The sequence below is a fragment of the Charadrius vociferus genome, unplaced genomic scaffold (assembly GCF_000708025.1).
Source record: "Charadrius vociferus isolate BGI_N301 unplaced genomic scaffold, ASM70802v2 scaffold90, whole genome shotgun sequence".
Lineage (NCBI taxonomy): Eukaryota > Metazoa > Chordata > Aves > Charadriiformes > Charadriidae > Charadrius > Charadrius vociferus.
The window spans coordinates 12,162,677-12,170,954 of NW_009647222.1; the positions used below are offsets into that span (position 1 = coordinate 12,162,677).

At 43.1% G+C, this 8,278-nt stretch overlaps 1 protein-coding gene across 1 annotated transcript in view; it reads right to left on the reverse strand.

Moving 5' to 3' along the window:
* LOC104281745 (poly [ADP-ribose] polymerase 12-like) overlaps positions 1-6,857 on the reverse strand; it is a 27,330-nt gene extending 20,473 nt beyond the window's left edge. The window contains exons 1-2 of the mRNA XM_009879789.1: positions 6,853-6,857; positions 5,770-5,902 (exon numbers count right to left, since the gene is read on the reverse strand). Of these exons, the coding sequence (XP_009878091.1) occupies positions 5,770-5,902; positions 6,853-6,857 (138 nt within the window). The remainder of the gene's footprint in view (positions 1-5,769; positions 5,903-6,852) is intronic.
* Between the last annotated feature and the right edge of the window lie 1,421 nt (positions 6,858-8,278).

Consider the following 8,278-nt stretch of genomic DNA (forward strand, 5'->3'; position numbering starts at 1 on the left):
TTGATGTAGGGGGAGGTGTCCCTGCCTATGGCAGGGGGGTTGGAACTAGATGGTCTTCAAGGTCCCTTCCAACCTAAACCATTCTATGATTATTTCATGGAGCTGAAACTGCATTTGCATTTCCTATTTGTAAAGCTTATTCTGCATTGAAGATTTGGGCATCTAAAAATGATAAGAATGCTTTGAGATTAAAGTACATATGGAAAAAGCAACATCCTTCCTTATTCTTCTGCTCACCAAAAAAAGAGTTACGCAGTGAATTGGACCCAGGGAACAAATCACACACCAAAAACCCCTTCATATCACCCACCAAGCACGACAGCAACACTTCCACTCCTGCAGCAGAAAGGAGGAGCCTGTAACACGAAAGCTGCTTTGAGGAAGACACACACCTAAATGGCAGGCAGCCCCATCACACCAGAACTGTCACAGATCTCCTCCCAACCCCCGTTCCAAGCAACAGAGACAGTTTCTATACTGTGTTGCAACTGTATAGATACAGATTTATATATCAGCTAGGGAATTGGAGACTGCTGGGAGGGCAGTGTTTAACAGACTGAAAAATCAGGCCAGTTTCAACTGCAAAACAATTCTTTACTGGATTCACGCTCATTAACAATACCCATTGCCAAAGGCAAGTTCCTCATTGCCATCAGTCAGTATCACTTACAGAACAAAGCTTTCACAAAGCTTTCACAAAGGCGCTCTAAATTAGGGGGGAGCAAAGCCACAGAACTGAGGTAATTTCATTGAGCACTGGCGGTTACCATCCTTGATAGTTCTTAGCCTCTGAGGGAAACAGAAACCAAAGTGGGTTGTCTTCTTTATTCCCAGTCTTCCCTCTGTGATTGTGGATGCTTTATGCTTTTCTACCCGTAACACCCCAAAGAATGCTCTTATTTGCTTTTGACATCTTATTTTTGGGATCTGGACTTGTTCTGTTTGGCTTGTTCTACGGGATTATTCTGCTTCCATCACACACCCTTCCTGCCTGCTCTGCAGGATTTTAGTTTTACCTTGCAGATTTTACTTCATGTTTTCCCATACCCTGTTTGTGCAACTGTATCACAACTTCCCATTTACCCCCTTGCAATTATGCCTACTATTTATATATTTAAGCTTAGCTGCATCACAAAATGGTTTCAGTAGTGTTACAATCTGTTGGGTGCCCATGGCGAGGTGCTGGCAGCAGTGCTGACCTCTGTGAGAAGAAACGAGGGGCTGCCCCAGGCCGGACACAGCTGGCTCCAACAGACCCACTACAGGACACAGCTGAGCCTGTCAGCCAACTGGTGGCACCTCTGGGAAAACCTATTTAGGAAAGGACAAAAAGCTGCAGAGCAGCGAGGGAGGCAGTGGAAAAAAAGTGTAAGAAACAGCCCTGCAGACACCAAGGTGAGAAGGAGGAAGGGGAGGAGGTGCTCCAGGTACCTGAGCAGAGATTTCCCTGCAGGGCCACCTACAGCTGCTCGCCCAGGAACATGTCCAGATGGCTTCTGCATATCTCCAAGGGGGGAGGCTCCACAACCCCTCTGGGCAACTTGTGCCAGTGCTCAGTCACCCTCACAGTAAAAACGCATTTCCTGCTGTTCAGAGGACACCTCCTGTGTTTCAGTTTATGCCAATCACCTCTGGTCCTAGGCACCACTGAAAAGAGCCTGGCTCTGTCCTATTTACACCTTCCCCTTCAGGTGTTTGTAAATACTGAGCCTTCACTTCTCCAAGCTAAACAGACTCAGCTCTCTCAGCCTATCCTCACGTGACAGATGCCCCAGTCCCTTCATCATCTTAGTGGTGCTTTGCTGAACTCTTCTTCCAGTAGTTCCATCACCCTTTTGTACTGGGAAAATATATTTTGGGAAATGAATTTTGGACCCAGAATCACAGAATCGTTAGGGTTGGAAGGGACCTCTGGAGATCATCTAGTCCAACCCCCCTGCCAGAGCAGGGTCACCTACAGCATGTTGCACAGGACAGCGTCCAGGCGGGTTTTGAATGTCTCCAGAGTGGGAGACTCCACAACCTCTCTGAGCAGCCTGTTCCAGTGCTCCACTACCCTCAAAGTAAAGAAGTTCCTTCTCATGTTAAGATGGAACTTCCTATGTTCAAGTTTATGCCCCTTACCCCTCGTCCTATCACTGGGTGCCACTGAAAAAAGACTGCTCCCATCCCCCTGGCATCCTCCCGTTAAGTATTTGTAAGTATTAATAAGATCCCCCCTCAATCTTCTTTTCTCTAGACTAAAGAGACCCAAGTCCCTAAGCCTTTCTCCATAGGAGAGATGTTCCAATCCCCTAATCATCTTCGTTGCCCTTTGCTGGACCCTCTCCAGCAGTTCCCTGTCTTTCTTGAACTGGGGAGCCCAGAACTGGATGCAGTACTCCAGATGCGGCCTCACCAGGGCAGAGTAGAGGGGGAGGATGACCTCCCTCGACCTGCTGGCCACACTCTTCTTGATGCACCCGTTTTTAGCTAATGTAGTAGGCCACTGTGGAAGACATTATAATGAGGAGATAGTGACTTCTAGCAAATCTAGGCAGTTTACCTGCAGGCTTTGGTTGCTGAGGCCCATATGTTACCATTAGTGACAGCCACATAATAAGAGTACATACCATGCTGTTAGCATGGACTGCCTTTAACAATACAACCTGTATGTACTGTTTGTAAAAGCTTGTTCCTATAGAGATGCTCAAGAGCATAATGCTCGCAAGTGAACTTCAGTGTACCATCTAGAACATTGAGATTTATATGGACAGAAGGCCAACAGCTTTGGGATTTGTTTTTTATTTCAGAAATATAAAGATGTGAAGAACAGCAAGGGTGCTGAACCTCACCATGGATGGGAATTCTGCACAGCAAGCCATGGTCCTACCAGAGAGGTCTGTCTGATGCTGTCTTGTTGTGGGTTACCATGACATCAGAAGGGACATGTAAGGTTTCTTCTCATTATAACCTATAGTAGTAACCAGCTGTTTATCTTAAGCATCATGTGCCTTTCTTAGTGAGATCCAGAAGTACCAGCACCTGCCAACGCAAAGCAATTATTCACCTACTCCAAAATTTTGGGTGAGTCACCTAATTTTTCTCTCCTTCGTTTTGCCAACTTTGCCCAAGAAGAATGCAGAAAGGCTTACCATCTACGGAGCACTTTAAGATCTGTGTATCAAGAACACCTGCAAGTGCTAGGTAACAACAGTCTTGTGGGAGATGCTTTGCAACTTCAGTCACTAAAGAACTCAAATCTTACACCGCTGCCAACGGATGGTCTTCCTCAGTTGAAGAACGTTGCTCTACCTTGGGGGTCCTGATGCTACCCAAAGTGTTACCCTCATCTAAAACGTGCCTCATGTGTGCCTACCTAACAAGAAAAGTAAGTTAAGGCTTTAAATATACTTTTTTTTTTCCCACCCCTCCAAGTGGAGATAACTGTTTAAGTTACTGAGCTGGAAACAGTTAGTCCAACATCCACCAGAGACAGACAACCAAGCACAAACTAAGGGCTGTGATATAAATTTATACAGTAGTCCCATGGTTCAAAGGAGTAATATAGTTCTCTACAAGTTTCTAGGAAAACTTAAAATCACTGCTTCCTTAATAGATTTCTCCAACTCAATCTTTCCACCTTAACTTCAATATCCTCTCCTTTCTAGGAACTTTCTCCTCCAGGAATACTGCTAATCAAAACCAGAAGCAGAGACCACAGTTTACCACGTAGCCTGAAGCTGGTTTAAGAACTACCAAAAAAAGCCTAAGACTTACGTCAGACACTGGTTTTGGGGGCCAGAGCACATGAATTGCTTTTGTGCTTGCATCTTCCTGCTCAACACAGCAGGGAAAAAAAAGCAACTAAGATACAGAATCAGGTATAAACAGAGAGAGTACTAAATATACAAGTATTTTGTATGGAACATCCATTACACAAAGTATCACTTTAGAGTAGTTGAGATACCAGCCCCCTAAGTTACAAAGTGAAGCTCCCAGAGATTTAAAGACACTGAATGTGGTTGAGAGCAATTTTGAAGAGCATCTAGAAGAAGATGCATTAAAAGATGATTTTAGTATGCAAGATGAAATTTTTACATGGGAGCATCAGAATAAACTACCAAACCAAAAAAAAGCGCTGCCTCAGGTAAATAGGAAATTCACTATTTAGCTACATCAAGAAAGTACGCTACCCCTTGCATTTGCCAAGAAACAAAAAAACCCAAAACAACAACAATAAAAAAGAGCCAGAGAGAAGGTGAGGGAGGTGCTGCTGTGTTTTTCTTACCCTGCACACCAGTTCAGGTCACAGAAGACCAAAGTTTCCTTTTGCTTGAGAGCTTCATACATGCCATTTCTCGGCACACACAAAGCCAGTCAGCATTTCTAAGCAAGAAACAGCAAAGTCGGCTTTCACATCACCCTCCCCAGCTCTCAGGTTTATGAACAGCCTGAATCGATCACTGTTTTCTATTGTTTCTGCTATTTTACCCCATCATAGGAGTTAAGGTGCTCAATTAGAGGTAATTAATGATGCCTGCCAGCAGTGAGGGATGAAAAGCTCTATAGATAAGAGCTTAAGAGTAATACCAATGGTTGCTACTATCTGCTCCTTGCTGTGAGTAATTAAACAAGAAACACTTAAATTTTAGATGCAGCTGAGCAGGACAAAGACATTATTAATCCTCCCTGCTCATCACCACCATGCTCCTTGAATCTGCCAGCACAACATATTTTAAAACACGACCAAAAAAAAAATCAAAAAAACTATTCGGTCAAAGCCCAGCACTGTCACAGCAGGGAATAAGAAAACAATAGAACTGTTATGCCAATAGGTCTGTGGAGATTATAACCTCCAAAAGACAAGGATAACAGGCAGTACTCTGGTAATTTCTTAACCAGGAACAGCTGTAGCCAGAACAGGATATTCTTGGCTTTGAAACAGCCATACCTTGAAGATAGCATTGCCTTTATACACACATGCAGAACCAGAATGGATTGTTCAGCCAAATTTAACAAATCAATGACTTGCATACAATCCGGACAAAGGTTGCATCGTAGAAAATTTGTGTACAAGAACTCAGTGCACTTTGGAAGGGGCAGATTTTACACAAAACTGACTGCAGTTGCTTAGTTGTTTTCTCATAGATTTTTCTCACTTCCCTGTACCCTCAAACACCAAAATATGCTGGAAGTGGAAGGGGGCCCTTGCTTCCTAGTCTGCATCATCTCTTGGAGAAGAGCCAACAAACTGTTTTTTAGTCAGGCCTTTTATCCTGTCAAGCGTGTACTATTGTTGTGATCTTTCACCTCTGTCTTGCTTACCTCACCATCTGTAAATCTCTCGTGAAGTTGTTGACTTTTTTTGTTTGCGTATTTGAGTAACTTTATGGCTATCCTGTTGGGATATCAGGAATGGCATGCAAACCAGGCTGTAGCCTCGCTGTTCACTTCCTGCTGTAAGACCACACCTCTTCAGCTGACAAGTCATAGATGACATGGCCTTATCCAGGTGCAAGCCTTCTGGTATTTATGTAAGCAACACACTCCTCAGTGTTTAACTGTTTTATTGCTGTTACTTTTTTGTTTTGGTTATAAGTATGTGGCACTTTCACAACCCTCGCTCTATATTGTTTCTTCTGGTGCTTTCACACAGAGCCATTCCCATTTGTACTTCCTTCAGACTAATCTTAACAGCTTGAAACTGAGATCAGAACTTCACATTCTCCTTGCCCTCTCCCATTCCTAATTAACAAAAGCTTCTCTTAGGAAATCAGTACAACTCACATCAGGGAGGAAGAAAGGGTCATTTTGGAGAAGCAGGACTCGCAGCTCATTCTCATCGAGGCAAGACAACTCATGGGTCTTAAGGATTTTTTTGTTCTCAGCACTGATGATGTCATGCGAGTACTTACAAGATCTGCAAGAAAATACACAGAAATATCAACGTTTACTTCTTCAGTCAAGTTGATTTAAAGAAGAACTTCAGAAAATGTGCATCTTGGGAAAAGCCACAAAGAGAAAGGTAGTTTGGCGAAAGTCTCTGTGATAGCTTAGATAGTCTCTGTAATTAGCTAGAGAAGGGCCCAAACAGCATAATGACTCTGTGAAATACAGTAGCATTATTAGCCCCATTTTAAACATCGATGCGGGCAGACCACTTTTGAGAAAGCTGGCAGCACAGATTTGAAGCCAAGTCTGTCTACCCCACACTTTCTTCCCCTCCAGTAAGAGGCAAGTCAAGTCACATGACCTGAACAGCTGGAGAGAAGACTAATTTTAGAGGAATACATCAACAAAGGTAGAAGTTGCAACACCCTTGATTTTGTTAACATAAAAGGTTCTTGTCCCAGGGATGGTATGTAAAAAAACATGCAAGAGCCTGAGAGCACAAACCAAACAGATAACGAAGCTGAAAACAACACAATTTGTTATCTTTGCTGGCTGGGAAGTTAAAAAAAAAACACCACCACCAACAACAAGAAAGTTCTTTAACTTCTGAGTTTTGGACAATGAAGCAATTAACGAACAACGAAGACACTGGTGCCACTTACTAACATAAGAGCAATGTCTGGAGAGAGTATGAATTTGAAAGAGAGAGATACTGCATATTTTTTTGCATCTATTTTAAAAGATATTGCAAACCCATAATAAGAGGAAAACCATGGTCAACCTGTCCATTAATTCAATGCAGTAAAATACAGCTTCCTTATGTCTTGCTCTTCAAAAGCATGATTTGATACAGTGTTAAGACTAGACATACTCAACCAATGAAAGTACCTGTTACGCTATCAGACTCAAGTCTCTGTTCCCTTTACCCTTTTAGCCTCTAGTTAACTCCTGAAACTCTCATTGTGAAAGCTTTTTTACCTCATGCTGTATATGACCCAGTCCTTCTGTACAGACCCTTATGTAGGCATTTTGCCCCTGACACCCACTACTTGCTGGACACATTGCTTTGTAAGCAAATAAACCAGAATGCAAAGTCTGAAGGGCAGAAGTGTGCCATGTTTGGTCTTGAGAAATGATCTTCTAAGGATACTAGATTCTGTGGACACTCAATTAATGGCTATGAAGGTAGGAGAGCTACAGAGTATTTGAGGTGGGAGGCATCACCAGCATTCCTCCACAGTTAACTTCAGATTCCACTGACAGTCACATGGTGATCTACATCGCTTGAGTACATATTTCTAGGTCAAAGCTTAAAACAGTCCGCAAATACAATGATAACTGATCAGCTGAGTTTATTAACACATTTGGAAAAAAAAGCAGTGAAAAGTTACTTGCCAGACACAAGTTAAAAACAGGTTTAACTGGACTAAAACCCTGATTCCACTACATAGGAAGACCCCAGGAACTTGTACAGATGTTTTTCTTTCCAGAGATTCTAAAACAAAAAGGATACAAGATCTGGAAGCAAGGCTAGGTTTTACCTTATCAGTTAAAAAAATATTCTGCCTTGACCCATGTTCTGACCCCTCATTTTAATCAACCTCCTTCCCATGAAAGGCATACTCTTCGTTTTATTAATTATTAACACATACAGCGGTGATTTAAAATACTTAGTGCTATTGAGAAGACAGAATGGTTTATCATCACAAAGGGAATCACCTCATTGCACATTTTATTTCATAGAATCACAGAATGGTTTAGGTTGGAAGGGACCTTAAAGAACATCTAGTTCCAACCCCCCTGTCATGGGCAGGGACACCTCCCACTAGACCAGGTTGCTCAAAGCCCCATCCAGCCTGGCCTTGAACACCTCCAGGGATGGGGCACCCAGAGCTTCTCTGGGCAACCTGTGCCAGTGCCTCACCACCTTCAAAGTGAAAAATGTCTTCCTAATATCTGTTCTAAATCTACCCTCTTCCAGTCTGAAAGCATTATCCCTCATATAATCACTACGTGCCCTTGTAAAAAGTCCCTCTCCAGCTTTCTTGTAGGCCCCCTTTAGGTACTGGAAAGTTGCTAGAAGGTCTCCCCAGAGTCTTCTCTTCTTCAGGCTGAACAACCCCAGCTCTGTCACCCTGTCTTCATGAGAAAGGTGCTCCAGCCCTCTGATCATCTTCGTGTTCATATAGTCACCCAGCACAAGTGCCTACGTGCACTTGAAGGTACTTCTAACAGTGAATCACATGGAAGCTTGTTGTACCACCAGTAAAGCGAGAAATGGTGAGAAAATCTTTAGCATCCTAATACTTTGCTAGTACCATTCTGAGATAGGCATGTCGTTTCCCCTCCACGGTCTCCAGACTTGAGCGCACAGCCAGGTGTTTGGCTGGGGCAGAAGACGAGG